The sequence below is a fragment of the Megascapheus bottae genome, chromosome 13 (genome assembly GCF_031878675.1).
Source record: "Megascapheus bottae isolate mThoBot1 chromosome 13, mThoBot2.hap1, whole genome shotgun sequence".
Lineage (NCBI taxonomy): Eukaryota > Metazoa > Chordata > Mammalia > Rodentia > Geomyidae > Megascapheus > Megascapheus bottae.
Genome location: NC_143521.1, coordinates 16,557,895 through 16,584,034, shown reverse-complemented (window position 1 = coordinate 16,584,034; position 26,140 = coordinate 16,557,895). Strand labels below are relative to the sequence as shown.

The 26,140-nt window shown below is 42.3% G+C and overlaps 1 protein-coding gene across 2 annotated transcripts in view; it reads left to right on the top strand.

Moving 5' to 3' along the window:
• The first annotated feature begins 520 nt into the window (after positions 1-520).
• Shroom3 (shroom family member 3) overlaps positions 521-26,140 on the top strand; it is a 54,475-nt gene continuing 28,855 nt past the window's right edge. For both annotated transcript variants that reach the window (XM_090343392.1, XM_090343391.1), the window contains exons 1-2: positions 521-647; positions 18,433-18,564. In XM_090343392.1, coding sequence (XP_090199518.1) covers positions 18,506-18,564 — 59 coding nt within the window. In that variant the 5' untranslated portion in view covers positions 521-647; positions 18,433-18,505. The remainder of the gene's footprint in view (positions 648-18,432; positions 18,565-26,140) is intronic.

Genomic DNA, 26,140 nt, shown 5'->3' with positions numbered 1-26,140 from the left:
CTCAATCCCTTATGGTTTATTTCATGTTGTTACTGTATCTGACTTTGTTACCTGGTATATTGTATTATTATTTATTTGAAATAGGGAAGGGAAGGGGAAAAACAAGATGACTGCAAGAGGGTTGGGGGAGGGAAAAGGGGAGAAAATCGTGAGAAGTAATGTACCCACTACCTGACAAATGTAACTGTAACTCCTCTATATGTTACCTTGACAACAAAATACAATTAAAAAAAACTACAAAAAATTATATCAAGCTGTTATTGCGCCTTTCTCCTTGTTGAGATAATAGGAGTTTTAAAGACAGGAAGGGAGAAGACCCTCCCTCATAGCAGACTTTAGGGTGGAGATCTTTGTTGGCCTACACTTGGCACCCTGCACTCAGCCATGCTGCCTTGCCCTGACGCCAGGGTCCGTTTTCCTGTTACTTTCACTTGTTATGTATACGTCGTTACATCCACTCATCCTGCTGGTGAACATCATTATGCTTAGTTTCTTTTTTTCTCTATTTCTGACAGAGATGTGTGTGCAGACCGAGGCCGTACAGACCCTGGCACTTCTGACTCCTCTGGCCCAGAGCCGCTCACGTCTGCCCTCCAGCACAAGAAGGCATTGTGGTCTGCAGGGGTTAAACTTCGACTGAAGCACAGGTAAGAGGAATGGAAGTCATTGCCCAGCCATGCAGAAAAAACACAGCTCCTACGAACAGGACATAGGACAAGGATGGTTTGAGTCACAGATATGTGCGGGAGGTTAGATGTATATGACGCAACTCCCCCAAATCATGTGGCTCAACTGTTGTTTTTAAAATACGATTATAGCTTCAGGAGCCAGTGTCTCAGGCCTGAAGTCCTAGCTGCTTGGGAGGCTGAGAATGGGAGGATCATAATTCCAGGCTGGCCTGACCAGAGAAGCTCACAAGGCCCCATCATCTTGGAAGGAAGCTGGACACAATGATGCCCATCTGTCACCTCAGCAAGGAGGGGAAGCTTAAAGTAGGTGTAGTATGGCTCAGGTCTGTACCTGAGTGGGAAACAAGACCTTTCCTGAAGAGCAGGGCTGGAGGTATAGCTCAAGTGGAGTGCCAGTCTAGCAAGTATAAGGTTCTGAGCCCAAACCCAGTCCTGGCTCAAAAGAAAAAAAATACACATTCATAATTACTTTTAAGGCTAGAACTTACTAAGCTTGATACAGTTCATGTTTGGACTAGTCCTTAATGCTTAACCATCTTTAGCTATTGTGTATCTGGGATAACAGTAGTGTTAGCCTAATGAGATCTGCTGCCTAAGCCTGTGTGAATCAGGTTGGAGAGCCAGTGTGCCCGAGTGCTTTCTACGTGTGAGATGCTATGTTATTGCTCTGCCTATGTCATGAAATCTCACACCAATCTTGTGAGGCATGTACTTAGAACATTTGAACTAGGAGGCAGTGAGGCTGAAATCAGGCCTTGGGCTGATACCACTATGCTCTATGGCTTCAGTACTGGAATCTATGAGAATTTGATGAGATAAAGCACTTAAAGGACTGGGCTCTTCTTAGAGGAGTGGTGGTAATCCCAGGTTCTCAGGGAGTGAAGACAGGAGGATGGCAGTTTTAGTTCAGCAAAAGAAAGACCCTGTCTCAGAAATAAGGTGCGCATGGAGGTGTATGTCTGTGGTCCTGGCTACTTAGGAAAGAGAGGCAGGAAGATCAAAGATCAGGGCTAGTCTGGGCAAGCACAAAAAAGTAAAAGGATTGGACACATGGCTCAATTGGTAAAGCTTTTTTGAGATCCTGAGTTCAATCTCCAGGACTGTTAAAAATATAAATAAAAATATAAAGCCTAGTCACAGAGAGTGAGAAATGTGTTAGATGATTGTTTAATGCAGTTCGGATGTTATCAGCTCTCCAGCAGTATAACAAAATACGTGATACTATTAATTGAGAAGAATTGCCTTGGCTCACAATTGTGATAGTTCTAGGCAAACATGATTGCTTTCTAGCCTCTGGTAAGGGTGCTTGGCAGCAGGGCAGGGAGCCCCGCTCATGGTGGAGCAAATTCCTCAGCAGGAAGACTTTAAGAAGTGCAGGGACAGGAAGAAGCATCCCACAATTCATTTGAAGCACATCCCAGTGACCTAAGGACCTCTTTTTGGCTCTACCTCCTCCAGACGCTACCCTTCCCATTTGCAGCACCCTGGGGAATCAAGCCTTTCACACATGAAAAGACCTGGGAGACATAAATTGTCCAAACTATAGGTGGTTGTCACTGTCTGCATCATGTTATCACCACAGAAGTGACATGCCAGAATGAGAGATGGCATAATGCAGGGCATCCTCCTGGGTTATAGTTCTAACCTCTGTTCTGCCTCTCACTGTATAATTTCAGCCTATGTGTTATGCTCTCTCCAACTCCAGTCTGTAAAATGACTAACTGAGCCGCCTTCCAGGGTTCCTGAAAGGATTGAAAAGCAAAGACAGTAAAGCACTTAGGATTGTTCCAGGCATGACAGATACTCAACAGATGTTGGTTACGATTATTTTTTTTTCTCTCTTTGTGCCAGTACGGGTGCTTGAATTCAAGACCTGGTGTTTATTAGCTTTTATTGCTCAAGGCTAGTGATCGATTTGTGCAACATCTCTACTTCTGGTACTATTCTGGTAAATTGGGGTGAGGGTCTCAGGAATTTTGCCTGCCTAGGTCAACTTTCTGGATAGCTAGAATTACAAGATGTGCACCCATCAGTCAACATTGTTATCCAGTGTCCTGATTGAGTAGGTGTCTCCTGAAGCCATGTTGACCTGAAGGCCTCAGGACATGGCTCAAGTGGTAGAATACCCACCAAGCATGTGCAAGGTCCCAACTATGACAGAAGAAATAAACATGTTGACTTGCAGTATCTGCAAGCAAGTATGTAAATGCATTTATGCTAACCAAAATTTACATGCTTGAATTGTCTACATTTAGAATATACAAATATGCCTCAATATCTATTATACATAAACATCTGAATTTGGGGTTTACATTGAGATTTTTTATACTACTTACTTTGAAAAAAAAAAGATTCAAAGCACTCTGATCATAAGAGGTATAAAGAAACAACTGCCCGTGACCTGGAGTCAGGCTGGAATAGGGTGAGAATCTTACAGCTGAACCAGCTGGGTTGCCACACCAGCAGAAAGCCCCAATGTCATGGATCCTCCTTTGGCCTCCTGGCCCCTTCACAGGGCAGACTCACTTTTCTCCATAGGCATCTTCTGGGCCCTATTGGTTAATTTCACAGGTTTCAGTACCAGTGTGGAGGCCCCTAGGCCAGGAATACAGTGAGCAAGACCCGGCCTTGAGCCAGTGCCATGGGACAAGCAATGAGACAGGATCAGTAAAGCTAGGCTAGATGTTATCCACATCCGATTGACTGGGAACTGACTGGACCCATGTGCTAAGAATCTTCTATGGGTATATTGTGACTGCATTGTAAATTGTAAGCCTTTATATCTATCACACCTGGTTCATAATGTCGTAACCTCATAGCTGGCTCCTACCTGCCACTCTCTGCATCCAGGCATTCCTGGTGTGCATGGAACTTGAGGGCTGGAGTGATTTCTCTGATTAACACTCAGAACATCTGCTCTATTTATTCTATTTTGAAACCATTTAGACTCACAGCCAAGTTGTAAAAATAGTATGAGCTTTCCCAAACCCCTGTCACCCAGCTTGCCCTATGAGTGTCTCTTACAAACATTGTAGAATATCAGATTAAGAAGTTAGTATTGGTGCTGGGTGTGGTGGCTCATGTCTGTAATCCTAGCTATTCAGGTAGCTGAGATCTGAGGATTGTGGTTCAAAGCCAGTCCGGGCACTAAAGTCTGTGAGACTCTTCAATTAACCACCAGAAACCAGAAGTGGTGCTGTGGCTCAATGGGTAGGATCGTAGCCTTGAGCTGAGGAGCTCAGAGACAACACGTGGGCCCAGAGTTCAAGTCCCATGAATGACCAAAAAAAGAAATTAGCATTGGTAGTTGGGATAGTAATTGCAAGCACTAGAAGCCTATATTGAATTTGTCACAGGTTCTCTCATCTGTCATGTTTTCTGTCCCCTTGGCTCTATGACCGTCACAATTTTTTTTGGGGGGGGGCGGGTGTCATGGGGCTTAAACTTGGCCTAGGCACTGTCCCTGAGCTCTTAGGCACAAGGCTACCACCCTACCCTTGAGACAAGCCCCACTTCCCATTTTCTAGAGGTTAATTGGAGATGAGTCTCAAGTCCTTTTGTGCTATGACTGGCTTTGAACCTTGATCCTCAGATCTCAGCCTCCTGAGTAGCTAGGCTTACAGGCGTGAGCCACTTCACCTGGCTATGATTCACATTGAAGCATCTGGCCAGTTGATTTGTGTAGTGCTTCAGTTTGGGGTGTCTCTCGCAGTGAAGTTGGAGTGTGTGCATTTTTGCAGAAATTCCATAGAACAGATGAGTGTTTTGCTTATCCAACTGGTCATATCCAGGTTACTTTGTGTTGAGGCTTCACTGTTGGTGACGTTCACTTTGACGACTTGGTTATGGTGAGGTCTGCCAAGTTTCTATGCTTTCAGGGTACTGTTTGTCCCTCTGTAATCTAGAAGTGTGTTGTGTTGGGAGAGAAAACTGGGGTGATTCAACGGTCCTGTTTCTCCTCCAGCTTCTTGACTAATTTTAGCATCTGTTACTATTCTCTCTGATGACTGTTAATATTCTTGAGCTGATGCTTCACTGACTTCATTCTTGTGACATTTATTCATCAGAATTCTTTCTGTGCTACTTATAGATATTTGTTTAACCAAATAGTACTGCTTATTTTGTTCAAATTGTTTCAGTTTTGGCCAGTGGGAGCTCTTTCTGGGTGGCTCTGATGTGACCCCTGTTTGGAGGAACATGAAGGGGTGGGGCGCTGCCATCTTGATCTTGTACCTGGAGAAAGCTTGTCATTGGAGGTGTCTTACAGATGCTGAAGTGGGAGGTCTTGGGATCCACAGTGGCCTGTACCCTGATTTTGAATTAGAAAGTTACGGGGGTGATGACCAAACCCAAGAGGACTGAGGTATAGCCTTGTTTCTCCTTCATTTAGAAAAGAAGCTAGAAAAACAAGAGAGAGAGAAAAAAATTTTAAAAAAAGCTAGAAAGGATTTCCTCACTTGTTTTTATGAAAAAGGAAAAAGCAAATGCTCCCTCCTTCCAAGAGTACCTACAAACCAGCCAAACCAAGTTTTAGACGGATGCTTTCAATGGCCTGGGGCTTCTTTTATTTGCAGATAAAATCCCAACCTTCCTTTCCAGCTTAGATTTTAGATTCACTATTATTTCAGTCATTAATAAAATTTTTTATGATCGAACATACTATCTTGACAGAAATATCTCCCTAAAAACCTCAAGCCTCCGGTCAAGACAGTTCGGGGAGTTTTTAAAGGAGACAAGATCCTGTAGTTTACAATGAAGATTTTCTAAGCCAGAGTCCATCTACAACACTCTCACTCCTTCCTCACTTTCTATCACCAGTCAACACCACCACTAAAATAACTCAGATCAGCCAGCATTTACCCACATATGGTAAAATGTCATGTGCTCTGTAAAGAGATTCAGGATGAATGGATCAGGAGAAGCTCAAAGTCACACTCCCATTGAGCAGCAAGGGTGAGTTCTGCTGGTATTTTTCCTGGCAGTGGGTTGAGCCCCGCTTGCTTTCTGTTGTGTGTGTCTCAGAGAGCCTGAGAAGTAGCTGAAGCACCTCTGTCCCACTGGGGGAGGCTTGAAGCTGTCAGCACACACTTCTGCAAACAGTAGTACTTTTGCAAGTGCACTGGGGTCTGGTGAAGTTTAGCTCAAAGAGATCCCTTAAAGAGACTTCCTGTTTATAGTTTGAGTCGCCTTATCAGCATGTGTTTTTCCTTGCTTTCCTCTTCCAGTCTACAAAATAGAAATCCAGCATTTCAAAGCTTAGCTAACATTGTGGATCTTCACAAGAGAAGTTCCTTTCTTTTCTTCCTCCCTCTTACAGAGCAGAAATTGGATTTTAATTTACAGAGAAGACTGTGAGTGATGCTTCCTTACTTGAAGTGAGCTCAAGGTGGTGTAGACCATCCTACCAAAAAGTACAGGGAATTGTGGGAAAGCCTTAGTTGCCTGGGCTGGCATGTAGCTTTTTACCCTATGCTGGAACGTGCCCCACATTAGCCAAAGGAGTGCTGTTTATGGTGTCTGGATTTGCCACAAGGGAATTCCCAAAGTGTTGGAATGAGATTAATATTCTTTTATCATAGATGCTCAGCTATAGGATCTGTAATAGTCTTTGTGGGGTGTGTGTGTGTGTGCCTATACTGGGGTTTGAACTCTAGGTCTCTTGCTCTCCCATAACATTTTGCTCAAGGCTAGTGATCTACCATTTGAGCCACAGTAGCACTTCTGGATGTTTGTTAGTAAGGGTCTTTCAGACTTTCTTCTCACTGGATTCAAGTCACAATCCTTAGATCTCAGCCTCCTGAGGAGCTAGGATTATACACATGAGCCACAGGTGCCTGACTATGCAGATGTTTTCTGAGCCAGTCCTCATCTGTGTGTATGTTTGTTTGTTTTTAAGATAGGGTCTCACCTTTGCCTTGCCTTTGCCTAGGCTGGCTTTGGCTGTGATCTCTTACGTACACTTCCTGTTGTAGCTAACAGGCACTTGCCACCTTGCCCAGCCTTTTCTTTTGAGATGAGGTCCAGAGAACTTTCCTTGACCTGGAATTGTGATCCTACTGATCTCAGCCTCCCGAGCTGGGATGACACATGCCACTCATCCCAGCTGGAACTCACTCAGCTTACACTGCATGTATATAAAGATTAAAAAAAGAAAGGTGTTAAAACGGAATTGTCACTCAAAATCTGCTTGAGCATCACACCTCATTTGGTGTACTGTGCATACTTGTTAGGAAGTATCTAGCTTGTGTTCTCTGGTTTGGCATCTGACTTTCATTTGGAGAAAATTTTCAGTCAGCATTTCAAATTTTTCTTCTGTCTTCTTTGCTTTTCTCCCTAGGCCTATAATGAGTGTGTGATACCTTTTGGACTTGTCTCATGGTCCTTGAACGCTCTGTGCTGCACCCTTCCTCTTCTCTGCTCTTTAGTTTTACTTGTTTGTTTGCTTTGATTGTGGGGCTTGAATTCTGGACGTAGGCACTGTCCCTGAGCTCTTCTGCTCAAGGCTATCACTCTACCCCTTGAGCTACAGTGCTACTTGCAGTTTTCTGGTGGTTCCTTGGAGATGAGTGTCAGTGACTTTCTTGCCCGGGCTAGCTTTAAACCACGATCCTCAGATCTCAGCCTCCTGAGTAGCCAGAATTACCAGTGACCAACCTGGGTTTTTTGTTGTTGTTGTTTGGTTTGGTTTGGTTTTTGTTCATTTCAAATATTCTTGGGCTTAGCCATTTTTTCCTCAGTGAGGGCCTCCATGTCTACATCCCAGGGAAGAGGGCTATGTGAGAAGTCTGCATCTTATGCTCCAATTTATTTTAAAAATTAAAGTCAATTTAACAAGAAAAATAAAAAACATAAAAACAAGAGGAAGAAGTAAGCTGGGCATGGTAGTACACATTTGTATTACCAGCATTTAAGAGGCTAAGGTAGGAAGATGACAAATTGGAGGCTAGCTTAGATTACATACTAGGTTTCAGGCTAACATGAGCTATGTAGCAATTCTCCATATCAAAACAAAACAGTAAACAACCAAAAAAGGAACTTGTGAGAATATGCTGTGTTAACTTGGAGGTTATTGTACATGGAAAGAAGTGTCAACTGAGATTCCAGCCACAAATCCACTCTGAAGCAGCAGAAGGTTTGGCTGCTTCAAGATCTTTTTCATAGCCATTTGAAATCTGCTTTTATCCTTACTCCATCTTGACCCAAAATGTGTCCATGTTTAATGCCAGTGGCTTGCCTTTAGGGATGTTTTTTATCTAAAATAAAATATAGTATGGAGAAAAGGATGATGCTCTAGATCTCCAGTTGATTTGAATATTTATTATTATGCCTTATAAATGGTAAAAAAAAAGATATAAACTTATGAATTTCCCTCATACTTATATAGAAGGCAGTGGCAGGCTGAGTTTTTAAAGGGTTTTATTTGGAGTTTATTTCTGAGTTTTACTGGCGTAATAAAACTCCATGAACAAAGTGTGAGGTTCTGTGGTAGCTGTGGCAGTAGCTGTACCATTGGCTGAACTCCTCCTGTGGCCAAATGGAGTGTGGAACCATTGGTCAGGAGAAATGGAGGAACCACAGAATATTCTTGAAGTTTTCTGTCTTGTCAGTTGCTCTGCCCTAAAATCTTTTTATTCAGTTCCAAATTTGAAACCTTTAATGAATAGGATATTTTATGGTGTTAACATTATTTCCAGTATGATTTAAAAATGATAAGATTCTATTTCTGACCAGTGCTGAAGGTCTTTTTTTTAATATTTTTTTATTGTAATTAGTAAAAGGGTTACATGATATTTGCCAGATAGAAGGTGCATTAATTCACATACATTGATACCCTTTCACAGTGCTGAAGGTCTTTAACTCAATTAGTGCTGTCTTCCCTTACCTTTAGATTCCTCAAGTTGTAGCCTTTTCCTTCCAAGGAGGGAGAAGTTACCATCATCAGATTTACTCCAAAAGAGCATCTATTTCTTGAGTGTCAGAGAAGTTATGATGTCCGTACTTAAAGAAGTGGTACTTAGAAGAAATTATCATGATATGAACTATGCACTTTTCTTTTTGATTCCAGAAATACAGCACGTGCTTTGGCATTGTATACAGTGAATTAGCTTGATTTCAAATATTTTGGTTGGCATTTAAACTCTTGGAGAACAAGGTATGCCCAGCTAGGCAGCAGATAGCCTTTCCCAACCCTCTGCCCCATGGAGGTCCAGGTAAGGGAGGAATGTGGGGACCTGTGCCCTCTCCCGTGCTGAGCCCCCTTCCTATATCTGCAGTACCAGTCAGTCCTCTGGGAAGGTCCCCAAACATCATCTAGCAAAAAGGCACGCACCATCTTTCTAAGTCCTGCAGATCTCCAAGTTTTAGAGATACCCACTTAATCTTCGTGCAGCTGTGTTGGAAGACACTAAAGCAGTGGGGAGTGCTTTTTCCATCTGAGTTCTAGTATATTCTGTGGCACAGAGAAATAGTAGTGAAGAAACAGGCAGGAATCAGTTTCTATCTCTTTCCTTCCTCCCTCCATCCCTCCCTCCTTCCCCTCTCCATTCTTCCCTCCCTTCTACTTTCCACAAACAAAATGCATGGTTCCAAGTTGAGAACTAAGTTACCTGATAGTGTTTATGCTGTCCACATTATTCTGTTGTATTTGCAAGTTAATGAATGACAAAGAATTACAGTTAACATCAAATTTTGCCCTGACTTACGTGCAGATGTTGAGGTATGGGAAGAGTGGTTGTGTATTCAGATGTTTCTGTGTGTTTGAGAGTTCAGGGGGAGGTGAGAATATTGAGGAAAAACATTTCGACATTGCCTGGGGTGAGTGAGTGGAAAAACACTCCACTGCTAGCCCCCTCTTCTATAGAATATTTTTTTCATGCCAATCAATAAAAATATTTGGGAATGAAGGAGTTAAATCCATAATGAAAGGGACCATGGATGAGTGTATGGTAATGGGTACAGCTCAGTATAAGGAAGGGGGTTTTATCTTAACTGTCAGTTTTCAGTGATAGAATTGTTATGTTTGTATGACAGCAGCCTTCACTCAGTGATTCAGTCATCAAAGCCAAAAGTCCCCAAGGCATGTGATGAGGATGTGACATTTGAAAAGAATGTTTCCTTTCAGACTAAGGCTGCATTACCTAAGGCAGACCTTTCCAGCCCTAAGCCATTGCTTTGTTTTTCAGAGCTGGTTGAACCCAGTGCCTCCTACATTCTAATACCCTCTGGGGCAGCCTCAGGTCCTAGATCCCTTAAGAGAGGGGTTCACATAAAATCTGAGGGAGAGCCCTGTGAGGGTCCCTGAAAGAGTCCTGGGAATGGAGATTAGGAATGCTGTACGAACCAGTCTCTCCAAAATAAAAATCTTTGGCTGGGTACTGGTGGCTCTTGCCTATAATCATAGCTAGTCAGGAGCCTGGAGCCTGGAACCTGGAAGATGGTAGTTTGAAGCCAGCTTAGGCAGAAAAGTCCTCAAGATTTCATCTCCAATTAACCAACAAAATGCCAGACAGGAAGTGTAGTTCCAGGACTGGCGGGCCAGTTGAGTAAAAAAGTTGAGTAAAAGTGTGGGTCTTGATTTCAAGACCTAGTACTGGCAAAAAAAAAAAAAAAAATGGGTTTTTTTTGTGTATGTATGTTACTGGATATCTCCTTTAGACATAGGAAAAGCACCCCAACATGGAGTGCATCTCATTTTGGAGAGTTTGATTGGGTTTATAAATGGTGCCATGTTACAAGTGCAGCTAAGTCAGTGTAGCATGACTTGGTCCTAGGTTTCAATTGCTGTATGTTTTTGTCATCAGGATTTGGGACCTATCATTTCCTATTAACCGAAAAATGCCTAAAAAGGCATTGTTATTTAAATATGAATCAGCTTTTCTTCTAAACTAAGGATGAATCAATCACCCTAAAATTATTTTACAATGGCATTTAGTTCTTTAAGCAGAACTTGTTTGCTCTTGGAAGCTGCAGTGTGGATTCCACTTCTAAAAATGTCTATAGACATATCAACCTATGTAGAAAACATGAAAGAAAAACCAAAGCATTTCCTCGGAAAGGGTCTGGCTGAGTAAATAGGACATACACACAGAGTGGAATGACCCAAGGAAACGAAAAGGTTGAAGAGGTCTGCCACAAAGTAGGGTGCCAGCAATTCACACGTGTTATCCTAGCTATGCTACAGGTTGAGATCGGAAGGATCATGGTTCAAAGCCAGTCTATGAGTCACTACTGCTAAAATAACCAGCAAAAAGCATAGCTGTAGTCAGGGTCAAATGGTACAGCACTAGCCCAAGCAAGGAAGCTGAGCAAGATATGAGGCCCTAAGTTCAAACCTTGGTATATTTATTCAAAATAGAACAATCCTTTCCGGCCATTTAGCTAACTCTGGACCCCATTTGTTTTTGTTTTTGCCAGTCCTGGCTTGAACTCGGAGCCTGAGCACTGTCCTTGGCTCTATGACTTGAGCCACAGCACCACTTCTGGCTTTTTCTGTGTTTGTAGTACTGAGGGATTGAACCCGGGTCTTTGTGCATGCTAGGTGAGCACTCTACCCCTAGGCCAAGCTTTCGGACCCCCATTTGTTTTTGGTGCTTTTATACAAAGTGTCAAGACCCTTATAAATGATTTGAGTTCAGAACAGTGACCTTTACTAACAAGACTAAGGCTATACTCAGTTGTGTTCTTTGACTACTCCAGACTCCTTCCCACCGCAAAACCTGCATTCCTTATCCCTTCTCTACTGTCTCTGCTCTTCATTACCTGTGTGACTTTGGGCAGTTAACTTAGTCCCTTATATTCATCCCATTTCCCTCATTCTATTTTAAAGATGGTATAAAGATTGAGGAAATTCCCACATTCTCTGTCCCAGTATTCCCCTCAAGTCCCCAGCCTTATAGTTCATTTTCAACATATTGTCTATTTAGTGGGTATCTTTGCTACATTTGTTCAGCATTTGTTCCTCCATTTTTGTGCCCCCAACATGCAAACCTTTTTTTTTTTTTTTTTTTGGTCTTTTTTGGTAGTGAGGATCGAATCCAGGACACCGCACTTGCTAGGCAAACGCTTTGCCACTGAGCTACATCCCAACCCTCAGACCTTTTTTTAAATGACTAGTTAACTTGGAAGTTGTTTAACACATCCTAGGTCTCTACAGCAAGACTATAAACTGCATAAGGCTCCCATGACCTTGCTGACCTCCAAGCACAGCTTAGCAAATTAAAAGGCCCAGAGCAGATGATCAGCGAACACTGCTTGAAAAAAGCAATATCTGATTGGCTTATTGTAGAGTGTTCAGAAACGTGGTTTGCATTCCTGAACCTTTACGCCAGGGCAACAGCAGCTAAGGAGGACACCATGTCACTTGATCATTCCAGTTTCACTGGTCTGTCCCATCCCACACAGGCAAACTTCCTTCTTTGTGGTTAGGAATGCAACAAAGGGACATTGTTTGATTTATATTCATACATAAAACTTAGTTTGCTGAATTTTAAAATCCTTGCCAGTATCTCAGGATTGCAGTTCAAAACCAGACAAAGCAGATCTGAAGAATGTATTTCTAATTAACCAACAAAAAGTTGTAAGTGGCGATTGAACTCAAGTGGTAGAATGCCAGCCTTGAGCAAAAAAGCCAAACAGTAGTGCCAGGCCCTGAGTTCAAGCCCCAGGACCAACATAAGTGCGTGCATTTATGTACGTGCAAACAGACACACAATCTTCTGATTCTTTATATGTTCATTAGGAAAAATATTTTATCTTTCTGAATATGAACATGATTCTAAAATGTAAAATAATGCTGTATTCTTTAGGAATGTTCATTATTGACACTATCAAAAATATAAACATAGCCCAGTGCTGGTGGCTCTGGTTTATTATCCTAGCTACCCAGGAAGCTGAGATCTGAAGATCATGGCTCCAAGTCTGAGACTCTAACCACACACACACAAAGCTGGAAGTTGGAAGTGAAGTTACAGCACAAGTAATGGAGCACTAGTGACTAGTTAACTTGAAGTTGTTTAACACATCCTCACTCTCTACAGCAAGATTATAAACTTTGTAAGGCACTCATGGCCTTGCTGACCTCCGAGCACAGCTAAGAAAAAGCACAAAAGCTCAGGGACATTGCCTAGATCTAGAGTTCAAGTCCCAGGACCAATAAAAAAATTTTTAAAAAGAGAAGAAAAAGAAAAAAGTGGGCAAAATAATCCCGAACTTCATATGGAAATATAGCCCCCAACAAACAAAAGTAATCCAGAGCAAAAAGAGTAGTGCTAGAGGTATCACAATCTTCGACTTCATATTAAGTTTTAAACTACAGAGCCACAGTAACCAAAATAATGTGGTACTGGTACAAAAGCATATCTGAAGACAAATAATATAGAAAACTCAAATCACACCATCTACAGCTATCTCATCTTTCACAGAGGACCCAAAAATATGCACTGGAGACAAAACCTCTTTAACAAATGGTGCTGAGAAAACTGGTTATTTATACCAGAAGACTGCATCTCACCCTACACAAAAATCAACTCCAAATGGGTCAAAGATTTGACACTTGAATTACAGAAAAATCTCTGGAAGATACAGGTGATTATTTTCTGAATAAGACTGCAGTTGCCTGAGAAATAAGAATAGTAGTTGACAAATCAAAAGAAACAGTTATTAGAATTAAGAGCCAACTCATAGTACAGGAGAAAATCAACTATTCAACATAAAAATGATTAATATTCAGAATATACAAAGAAAACACTAAACACCAAAAAGCAAATAGCCCAGTCAATATGTGGGCAAATGAATTGGGCAACCAATTCTCAGAAAAAGAAATACATATTGCTAAGAGATATGTGAAATATTCACCATCCTTAGTGATAAAGACAATACAAATAAACCAGGCTAAGATTGCATCTCCAGATTGGCCATCGTGAAGAAAACAGTCAACAAATAATGAAGATACAGGGAGAAAATAAACCCTCAACTACTGTAAACTAGTGCAACCACTATGGAAATCAGTGTGAAAATGTTTTTTAAAAAAACTACTAAAGTAGATCTTTGTTATAATATATTATGTCACTCCTTGGAAAGTATTGGAAGGATTTAATAAGTATACAAAAAGACACCTGCATGCCTTTATTACTTTTTCTTTTTTCTTTGCCAGTCCTAGAACTTGAGCTCAGGGCCTGAGCACTGTCCTTGTGCTTTCTCAAGGCTACAGCTCTACCACTTGAGCCATAGCACCACTTCTGGCTTTTTTCTGTGTATGTCGTATCAAGGAACCGAATCTGGGTCTTTGTGCATGCTAGGCAAGCACTCTACCACTAGGCCAAACTCTTGGCCCGCATATCTTTATTTTTTGAAGCTCTGTTCACATTAGCCAAATTCTGGAACCAGCTGAGGTGCTCAGTAACTGATGATTGAACAAAGGAAATGGGTGTGAGTGTGTGTGTGTATGTATGTATATACACTTACCATAGAGTATTAGCCATAAGAAAAATAGATGAAACTGGAGAAACATGCTAAGTGAGATAACCCAAACTCAAAAGCCATATATGTCACATTTTTCACTCATTTATGGATATATAGGTACATGGTTATAACTATATAATCGTTTGAGGAGACAAGATGGATAGTACAGTGTGTGACTACATGAAGATTCCCACTGAAAGCTGTTAGGCAATAAGGGGTGGGGAGGGAAGAGAAAGAGGGAGAATAGGGCTATTCTGATCTACATGTAATATGCAAAATACCATGGGGAATCCTTTGGCATTACTAATATAAGCTAAAAGAGAAAGTTGGGAATGGGTACCAGTAGGATGAGGAGGGAAAATGAGGGTGAATCTGATATCAAATCTGCATCTATGAAAACAGACCAGTGAAACTAGTTGAGTCCATTGTGAGATTCGGAGCAGGGAATGAGGGAGAGTGATGAGGTGAGACTGATCAGGCTTATTGTATGCTGTACAGATGTACCACAGCGAACCCCCCCATCTATGACTAAAGTGGGCAAATTGTTTTTCCGGTTGGCAAGCATCTTTTTTACTTTTTTGGTTATCTTAGGATACAATTGCATTTCCAAAATGGGAAGCTATTTTTAAAAATTATTCTTGAGTAGATAATACAAAATGAAACCATGGCACAGTAAGGTTTCTTCCCCGGAGGCAGTCATTATTTCTAATGAGTCCTTCCAGAATACTCTGTTCACAAGCACGTATAGGAATATGCACATATCTGTGTATTATAGACAGTTCTATACCTCATCACTTCATAGATATTTTGGAGATATTTCCAGGTTAATATAAAGATAACCAGTCCATTCTTCTTAACAGCCAACTAGTCCTCACTAGTCCACTGCAGATGGGTGGATGGCTTGTTTTTCAATGCTTAGCTAGGTATATATTATTTAAAATAAGTTCTTACTGTATATTTCCAAGCCTCTCTTGTGCTGATTTATAAGGAATAGCATTGGGCCATTTTAACCTTTTTTTTTCTTTTTTTTTCATTCTGTCACTTAGCTACTCTATGTACAGTTAGGGAAGAATCTTATAAAACGAAGATTTCTGAAGTTTTCTCCCAATGTATGTCCTGTGTTCAGAAGAAAGGACATTATGTTTTCATTGCTTCAAAAATCATCCTGTTATAGAGGACAAGCTGTCGGGCTGATATAAAACTTGATTACCTTAGCCTGGACAAATAGTTACTTATCAAATCCCCTCAAGCTGGGTCTCCAGGCTCACCATTACTCGCTGTAGCTTGCTTTCTGAAGCACTTGCTTTCTCTTTGCTCTGGAACTGTTTTCATTCATCTCCCCTCTATAATGTGCTTTCCTTAAGGACAGAAACATGATCCTTGTCATTCATTCCTCCAGACATCTCAAATGAGTTTCAACTCTTGTAATCCTCTTTTACCCACCATACCCCTCATTTCTGGGCTAGGGAAATGGAGGGCCCTGGGTATGATGTCCTAGCCACATCTGTCATTCTTCCAGGGGTCAACAGCATCATGCCTCTCCTGTGTTCTTGTCCCAGTGGCCCTGGTTTTCCTCCTACACAGATGATGCCCCATGCCTGAGCTCTGGAATCCTGAGGAGTGTCGTCCTGTCTCTCATATCTCCAGGGTCTGCATGCATCCTCTGTCTCCTAGAAACTTGCTCTAAAGCCAACAGTAACAATCCTTCCCATTCTGCCCCTTTCTGCTCTTCCAGCTGCCATGCATAGGACTCCATTAAAGCCAAGTGTTTGAATGCTTTGCCTTTCCTGTCTCAGTGGCATCTCTCATTGTTTTTCTTTGTCCCACTGTAATCTGACATCGGCTTGATCCATCCTTAGCAAAGACATTTCTGGTTGCCAAGTCCTTTGGACGCAAATCCACTTTCAAACTCACCCACCCAGGGCAATGGGTGTGGTAGACAGTGTCCTATTCCTGCATCATCTGTGGAACTTGCCAGCTCTTCCTTCTTTTCTGTAGGTTCCTTCTTGGGCCATTTCCCACATCAACTGTCAGCTATATTGTGACAGTTCTAAACTACTTTCAAAGTCTCCCTCAACATTCTTCCTGTGGGAATTTATTTCTCTCAAGGGCTGTGTGTTCTGGGACTAGTGAGCCCCTCCCCCCCACATACTTCCACTGTGCACACACACCTCGCGTTCATGCATGCCATCTGCTTCCCCAGCCTAGCTCCTTCTCATAGGTGTTTCTACTTCAAGCCAGCATCACAAAGGCCATCCATCCTCTGTGACTGTGCCTTCCACTCTACCATCCCACCCACAAGTGGCTGCTGTGACAGGAGTCTGACTCATGCCTGAGCCAGGCCCTCATTCTCCTTTATCCTGGCTGATAAAGTAACCATAATTGGTCTTTCTCACATTTATTTCCCTTGTGAGTGGCAGTATCTTCGTGATATTCCAGTTTGAGCCTGCCTCTTCCTAGCAGAGGTTCTGTGCTACCCTATATGTGCTAGTTTGTGATCTGGCCCCTCCTCCCCTTTCTCCTTCTGTAAAGTACTTGTCTTTATAGCCATCCTCTCTCTAGTTCATGTCTCATGCTTTTATCTTTATCATGCTGTTCTTTCTGCCAGAACACCTTAGGCCCAAGCCTACTAGGCTTGAATGAAAAAATTGTTGCTTTTGGATGATATACTTGGAGGCGCTCCATATCCAGATCATTTTTGGACATAGATCCAGATCCATAGATCCTTAGAGCTCAGCTCCTAAGTAGTTAGAATTAGAGGTGTGAGTCGCTCCTACTACTCAGGAGGCTGAGATCTGAGGATCACAGTTCACAGCCAGACCAGACAGGAAAGGCTGTGAGATACCTCCAAAAACCAGAAGTAGAGCTGTAGCTCAAAGTGGTAGAGCACTAACCTTGAGCACAGAAGCTCTGGGATGTTGCCCAGGTCCTGAGTTCAAGCCTCACAACTGACAAAAAAGGAGGCACAAGCTACAGCTATTCTCTTCACCTTATCCAAGTGTATTCCTGGATCCCATCAGTGTTTCTGAACTGCAGAACAACTCCCCCAAAGTCTAATCTTTCAGAAGTTGTCTGCCTGAAATGCTTGCTAGATCACCTCACGCTGGCCAAAAACAAAACAGTGTCTTCTCACTCTGGCCTTGTATAGTAGTATCCTCCTCTCAGCCCTGCAGCCCGAGGGACACCCACGGTTTCCGGCTGCTTGTGTCAGTTCTTTGTGTTTTAAAGGATAGATGTTTAAAAGTTGAAGTCACTGACTTGCAAAATGAGAAGCTATTTTGGAGATTTCATTGTTTGGGAGATTTTGCAGCTTAGAGCATTGTTACCACTGAAAAACTGCAATTTTAAGGAAGAAAAACAGTTTACTCAGCGTCAGGATATGACGGCAGAATTCACCTTCCCCACAAAGCCTTCTACCGTGTGTCCACGCAAGATCTCAGGGAAGGAAGGAAAGAATCATGATCCCATTTTGTGATTTTTTTTTTTTTGCCAGTCCTGGGGCTTGAACTCAGGACCTGAGTTCTGATCTTACCAAATGGCAGAAGCCTGAGGGCTTTCTCAGGGCAAGTACTCTACCACTTGAGCCATAGCACCACTTCTGGCTTTTTCTAGAAATGTGTACCAAGGAATCAAATCTGGGTCTTTGTGTATGCTAGGCAAGCACTCTACCACTAGACCAAACTCCTGCCCCACTCCCCATATTCTAATTTTGTTTTAGTTACTAGTGCTGTTACTGGGACTGACACTCAGAACCTGGGCGCTGCATCTTGGTTTTTTCACTCGATGCTGGCTGACTCTATTACCAGCTAAGCCACAGCTCCACTTCTGGCTTTTTGGTGGTTTATAAGAGTCTCAGAGTCTTTCCTGCCAGGGCTGGCTTTAAACTTTCATCCTCAAATCCCAGCCTCCTGAGTAGAACAGGTGTGAGTTCCCAATTTTAAATTAGGAGAGAGGCCCAGAAAGGTCAAGGCAACCCTGCATGCTTCCTGTTCATGCAGTGTTAAATATCAACATCTAGAAAGTCTAGGTGAACTATGGGAATTTATTGTATTTTGCAACATTGCTATGTCATCTGAAAGTATATCAAAATAAGGTAAAATGGAAATATTTGGCAGGAAATAACTATAAGGATATAGCAGCTGTATCATGTTCTTTGCAATAGTTACTTGATTGTAGTTATTTTTCCATCTCTGAAGATACAGTAGACTCTGCTTTCACCTTTGTGGGAAACTCAGCTGAGTTGATGCTAATGTTTAGGGGGGGTCCCTTTTCTGTGTGTCCCCAGGCGCAGTGAACCTGCAGGCCGCCCTCACTCTTGGCATACAAGTAGATTTGGGGAGAACCAACCCGATGCCAGCATGATGCAGATATCTCAGGGCACTATGGGCCCTCCTTGGCACCAAAGCTATCACTCCAGGTAAGTGACAGACATGTTGGCCTCAAATGGCATATTCCTAGACAAGAAGTATTTCTGTGGCTTCTAAGTATCACTTCTCTATCTGCTACCTTTTTTTGTGTGTGTGGGTCTTGGGGCTTGAATTCATCCTGGGGACCGTCTCTGAGCTCTTCAGCTCAAGGCTACCACCCTACTCTTGAACCAAGTCCCACTCCCCATTTTCTAAAGGTTCAAGATAAGAATCTCAGATCCTTCTGTGCCCGGGCTGGCTTTGAACCTCGATATTCAGGTTTCAGCCTCCTCAGTAGCTAGGATTACAGGTGTGAGCCACCATGCCTAACTCTATATGCTACTTTATCCTCTTTTTTTTTTTTTTTTTTTTTGCCAGTCCTGGGCTTGAGCTCAGGGCCTGAGCACTGTCCTTGGACTTTCTCAAGGCTAGAGCTCTACCACTCGAGCCTCAGCACCACTTCTGACTTTTTTCTATGTATGTGGTACCGAGGAATCGAACCTGGGTCTTCATGCATGCTAGGCAAGCACTTTAACCACTAGGCCAAACTCCCGGCCCCTACTTTATCCTCTTAAACTCCATCTCCAATTAGCAAAAAAAAAAAAAAAAAACTTGTCTCAAAACATGGCTGAGGTGCTAGTGCACCAGTCAAGCAGGCAAACTGAGAGGGCCTAAATTCAAATGATTTATCTGTTTCTTAATGTGATTGTTGCTGCTCATGCACTTGAACTTTCTACTGCTTTTTCTCCATTTACCAAAGCAGTTTACCCAGCATAGCTCAACAATAGAGACTAAGATAGGAGAGAACTTTCTTAGGATTGCATGTAACTATGTATGTACTGTGTGTGAGTATACATTTGTATGCATTTGTGCCATTACCAGGACTTGAACTCAAGGCCTCTTGATCCTGCTTAGCTTTTGTGCTCCCACTCTACCATTTGATCTATGCCTCCACTCTAACTTTTCTGCTGGTTAATTGCACATGAAGTCTCTTTCTGTCCTGGCTAGCTTTGAACCTTGAAATCTCAGTCTCCTGAACAGTAGCCATTATTAGTGCCTAGCTGTGAGTTTTCATGAAGTTTTGTAAAGCAATTATTATTAATGTTTTTACAGATCAGGAAATTGAAGTTTGAAAAGATTAATTTGTTCAAAGTCAAACAACTGAGTACCCGAGTTGTATATAACGGCTAGGTTACATTCCTGCTTTCTAGTTTTGTCATGGTGGTCGGGAATTTAGTCAAGAAACACTATTACCATGGAAAGGATTTAAGCAAAAGGGAGAGAACCTAGCCACTGAGTCATAGTAAAGAGAGAACTCAGGACTCCTCACTGATTGCAGAAACAACCTGATCTCAAGAGAGATTCCATAGACCCATGCCAGTCCCCAGGAAGGCAGGTTGATGTGTCCTAGTACCACCTGCCCCTCTGATGCCAGGCTGTTGACACTGAAGCACCCTGTCGTCACAGAGGGGGAAAGGACAGGTCGGATTACTGCACCACTGACATGTGCATTCTATCGGGCCCCTGCTCAAGTCATCCTGGGAGCTGTTCCTTCATGCTGTGAGCTTATAGCTCTGGCACAAGCTTTGCCTGCCTTGGCTGTGCTCATGAGTTCTGGGAGTGGCAGCTGCAAGTGGTGAAGTGCTTCAGGTGTGTGCCAAGGAGCACAGTGGCATCTAGTGGTCAAGTGGCAAGTCAAGTGGCTGCTTTCCTTCTTACAGCCTCAGGCCTAAGTTCAAGGATATGTTTCTTATTTTAAAAGGAGAATAAGCTGGGCGTGGTGGCTCACTTATGCCTGGAATCCTAGCTACTCTGGAGGCTGAAATCTGAGCACAAAAGAACCTGAGACTTATCTCCAATTAACCTCTAGAAAACAGGAAGGGTAGAGTGGTAGCCTTGAGCTGAAGAGCTCAGATACAGGGCCCAGGCCCAGGAGTAGTGTAGTAGCCTTGAATTGAAGAGCTCAGGGACAGGGCCCAAGCTGAGTTTAAGCCCCATGACCCACCCCCCCCCGCCTCCCCCCCAAAAAAGCAGACAGATTAAGGATGGAGAAGGTGGAGTAAGGTGAAGACAGAGGCAAAGAAATAAGTCATCCTCAGTACAAGCTGAGCTGGACTTGAAGATTGGTGAGTGTGTGAGTGTGTGTGTGTGTGTGTGTGTGTGTGTGTGTGTGTGTGTGTGTGTGTGTGTGTGTGTGTGTGTGTGTGTGTGTGTGTATGTATGCGTGTGCACGTGTACAAGCAAATGTATGCATCCACATGTGCTAGAACTGTAGCTTAAACTCAGGGTCTTGCATCTTTGCTTGTCTTTTTTACTCAAGGTTGACACTTGAGCTACTTGAAGCTACACCTTTGCTTCTGACTTTTTGCAGAAGCAAAATTGGAGCAAAATTGGTCAATTGGAGCTAAGTCTCAGACTTCTCTGTTCTGTCTGACTTCAAGCTGGGATCTTCAGATCTTAGCCTCTTATGTAGCTAGGCTATGGGCATGAGCCACCAGCACCCAGCTATTTCACTGAAATTTTCTCAACTGCTGAAGCTAGACCATTGCCACTGTTTGTTGCTTGTGGTACTACAGTATTAAGATGCTTACGGATACCATAATGTTATGTATGTCATTCAGCCCTCTGATTGGAGAGAGTAAGGATTACATTTCAAAATATTAACCTAACAGCCAGGCACCAGTGATTCACACCTCTAATCCTAGCTACTTGGGAGACGGAGATCTAAGAATCACAGTTCAAAGCCAGCTCGGGCAGGTAAGCCCCTGAGACTCTATCTCCAACAAACTACTCAGAAAAATCCAGAAGTGGAACTGTGGGTAGAGTGCTAGCCTTGAGCCAGAGAAGCTCAGGGACGGCACCCAGGCCCAGAGTTCAAGCCCCAGAACTCAAAAACAAAACACACAACTAACCTACCAGTATGTGAATGACTCATCAGCAGACATGAATCCTCACTTTCAGATGGTTCTTGGTCTGAGTGTAGAAGAGAATGAGTTACAAAGGGCACCCTATAATACTTATGTCTCCGTGTGACTCATAGAGTGATTATTCATTAGATGCTCCTTAGAAAAAGTTGATAGGGCCAAAGAAGTTTAGAAAATATTGCTTAATATATTTATTTGCCTCTTAGACCAACATACAAGCAATACTTAGAAGTCTTACAGTAAATAAAAGTGTTTAGCTTATTTAGCCCGGTGTTTTCCAAGTTCTCGTTAAGTACATTTAAGGAAATAATTTCATATATTCTTTTGTGTCCTCTTTTATATTGCCTTCATTGTTAAAATACTTTGAGACACACAAAATAGACTAATGTATGAGTGCATTTGTCTGCCACACAATTAACAACACATTATTGTATATGCTTCAGATCTTGTAGGGATAGAATTCTTCCATATAACCAGAATTATAACCATTATTTCATAATGTCAGGTAGTGCTCAGGTATACAAAGAAAACAAAGAGACTGAATGTAAGCAGTGCAGAAATGGAATTTAGTGCCTGGAAAACTCTAGTTGGAAGCAGCCCGTACAAGGGCTCTTGGGTAGGAATGGATGTCATGCCTTTAGTTACAGTTGGGAAGCTATTATGCTGCAGTGCAGTGAACAAGAAGGAAGCAAGTATGGCTGCTGAAGGAGCAGATCCTGGTAAGGACTGTGACCCACTTAGACATCCTTGCTGTCTGAGTTGGGGATGGTGACAGGATTGGAAATATCATCCCAAATTATTCTGTCTCACCCCCACTCATTAATGCCACCTCCACAGGAGGAATGGTAAAATTAGTAGAAAACAGTATTTCCAGACAGTAGTGGGAAAGTACATTCCATATTTCCCAGATTATCTGGCTATGATTCTAGGCAGTCTGTAGTTTGAAATATATTCATGATATCATTTTAGCCATTTAGTCGCGTGTGCGCGCGTATGCGCACATGTGTGATGTGTGTTCTCAAGCTGGGTTTAAATTATTCTTTCAGTAAAAGACTAATCAAATTTGGGGGCACGGGGAGGGTTCAGTAGTGCTTATCCCTTGGGATTGGTGAGTGAGACAGCCCTCAGGGCCATCTGCTTCCTTTACCCCTGAACATACTTGGTCTGAATCTTCTGTTAGAAATACAAGGAGGCATAATGGGACTTAGAACGTTCTTCAGCTTGGCACTCTTGTACTTTTGTAACACGTTTCCCCATTTAGTGGGGAGGGGAGAGAATTGGGAAAGTGGAAGAGATGTTCAACAAGATCTGATCATGACACATACCTTGTGATTGAAGGCCAGGTCTGACTTTTCCTAAGCTGCCCGGTTGGGGAACCATTTTCCTCCTCTCTTTTGAATTTAATATCTGTCCCTCTAAAAGTAGAATGCCCCATTCAAAACGTTGAATGTTTTCTAAGAAGACAGTTGGATTCTGTTGAAATAACTTATTGAAAATGGAGTCTTTTTGTTGAATTCCATTACTACTTGTGACTCAGAATGTATTTTTTTCAAATCTTTAGACATTCTCTAGAGACATTTCAACCATCAAACATGATTACGTAGCTGAGCACTGGAGAGTCATGCCTGTAAGCTCAGCTGCTGCTCAGGAAGCAGATTTGAGGATCGTGGTTCAAAGCCAGCGTAGGCAAGAAAGATTGAGGCTCTTATCTCCAATTAACCAGCAACTAGCCACATTCAAGTAGTAGAGAGCTAGCCTGAGTGAAAAGCTAAGAAACAGCAACCAGGTCCTGAATTCAAGCTCTAGTATCAGCACAAAAACAACAATCAAAACAAAATACCCACACATTATTACATACCTGGTAATAAGAGGTCATTTTCCTCATATGGAATTTAGAGATATAATAACTCCATGAACTTCAAAAAAATACCTTCTCAAGCTGGGCGCCATGGCTCATGCCTATAATCCTAGCTACTAGGGGGCTGAGATTTGAGTATTGAGGTTCAAAGCCAGCCCAGGCACTAAAGAATGTGAGACTCTTATCTGCCACTAGAAAAGCAGAAGTGGCACTTAGCTCAAGGGGTAGCCTCGGACAATGCCCAGACCCAGAGGGTAGGGCAGTAGCCTTGAATTGAAGAGCTCAGGAACAGCGCCCAGGCCCAGAGTTCAAGCCCCATGACCTTTTCACTTAAAAATGAGAAATCTAGGTAAGAACTTGAAATCAATTACCTTTCTTTGAGGAACAGTTAATTACAAATGCTTGAAATCTAAAGATTGTTGTTAGTCTTTGAGCCATTTATTCCTTCCAATATGGCATATGGACACATGTATATCTATCTATATATATATATATACACATATATAGATGTGTGTGTGTGTGTGTGTGTGTGTGTGTGTGTGTGTGTGTGTGTACACACCACACCACACCACACCACACACAAGTAGACACATTTTCTTTTCTTTCCACCCTCCTCTCTTCCTTGTGCTGGTCATTGAACTCAGGGTTTTATATACGATAGGCAAGTGCCCTACCACTAAGCTTATATAGCTGCACCTGTTAGTAGATATTTGAGGGCATTTTTGGTTTGGGAGAAACTTGGAAGTACAGAGACGTCCCACATCCTCCCTGACACATGTATACTGTTCTCCATATCAGCATAAGCTTCCGGAGTGGAACAGTGACAGTGGAACTTCATTATCACCCCAAGTCTAGAGTTTACATTGGTGTACATTTTGTGAGTTTGTACAACTTTTATGATGACAGATATGCAGTGTTAGGAAATACTGACAGACCAATTTCACTGAGCTGAAAGGCCCATGTACTGCTTATCCATCCCTCCCATCTCCCCAGTAAATCACTGATCTTTTGACTGTCTCCATGTCCTTTGCTTTTTCTAGGATTTTATGAACTTAGAATCAATAGAATATAGCCTTTAAAGTTGGTTTTTTGCATTTGGTAAAATGCACTTAAATTACATTTATATGTTTTTAGGAATTGACAGCTCATTTTGTTGTTTTTTTGTTGTTGTTTTTGGTGGGTCTTGGGGCTTGAACTTGGCCTGGGAGCTATCCCTGAGCTCTTCAGTTCAAGGCTACCGCCCTTCCCTTGAGCCAAGCCCCACTTCCCATTTTCTAGAGGTCAGCTGAAGAGTCTCAGGTCCTTTTGTGCCTGGCAGGCTTGATCCTCAGAAAGCCTCCTGAGTAGCTATGATTACAGGTGTGAGCCACCGCTCCCAGCTTCATTTCTTTTTAGAAGCGAGGGATAGTCCACTGACTTGATGAGCCCTAGTTCATTTGTTCACCTGTAGCAGGACAGCATGTTTGGTTCCAAGTTGTGCCAAGTAGGAGTAAAATATCCATGTGTAAGTTTTTTTGATAGCTTTTTTTCCCCCAGAGCTGAGGACCAAACTCAGGGCCTTGCACTTGCCAGGCAAGGGCTCTTCCCCTGAGCTAAATCCCCAACCCCTTTGTGCAGGTTTTTGTGTGGACATTTTTAGCTTCTTTGAATAAAGACTGAGTAAAGTTTGTCAGATTTTCCTTATTACAACAAAATACTAGAAGCTGCTTTTTAAAGGAAAGGGATACATAGAGACATCAGCTTTGGAGATTGAAAGTCCAAAACTGAACAGTCCCATTAGTTTGTCTTTGGTAAAGATCTAACAGGATGGCATCACAACAGGGAGAAGGCATGTGGGAGATAGAGGTCACATATCTTGAAAACAGGAAGCCAGAAAGCAATTCAGGGATTAGGCTCAATGCTTAGTACAACTCTCTAGAGAGCTTCCAACAGAGACAGCTTACTCTCTTCCATAGGTAACATTCAACGACTTCCCTTAAGGCCCCCACCTAGGGATCAAACTTTGAGCACATGAATCACAGCCCCAAACCATGACAGTAGGTGACTGATGGACACATTCAGAAATCTAGAATATCTTTAGTTATGTAAAGAACTGCCAGACTGTCTACATATGAGCTGGTACTCCTTTGCTCTACATTCTGACCAGACTTTGGTGTCATACAATACTTCCTGATTTTAATTGTTCTAGTTACTGTAAAATGGTATCTTGTTGTAACTTGGCAATTCCCTAATGGCAAATGCTATGGAATATCTTTTCATAATGTTTATTTACCAACTGTGTCTTTTTTTTGGTGGAGTCTTTGCTCTGTTGTTGGTTGTTTTGGTTTTTTTGCCAGTTGTGGAATCTGAACTCAGTGCCTGGTCACTGTCCTTGGACACTTTTTGCTGAAGGTTAGAACTCTGCCGCTTGAGCCACAGCACCACTTCCAGCTTTTTCTATGTATGTGGTACCAAGGAATCTAACCCAGGGCTTTATGCATGTGAGACAAGCATTCTATCACTATGCTATGTTTTGCTTTTAAATCAGGTTCATATTTACCTGTTGAGTTTTGAGAGTCCCCTGTTGCAGTATATTTTGAGCTTGTAATTAAAGCTCGCTCTTCATAAGTAATTTTGTTTTGAGGGAATTTTCTGGGGTATCCAGTACCTAGATTAAGATTCCTTTCCCCTCTCCCTGTCCAGGGTCAGAAAAACCACCTGTTAACACAAATCTGGCTTGGGAAGTCACTCATAGATGATTAAGACTTCTTTTAAAGCCTCCTCTCCTTCCCCCTCGCTCATTATCCCTTTCTGACTCTGATCTGT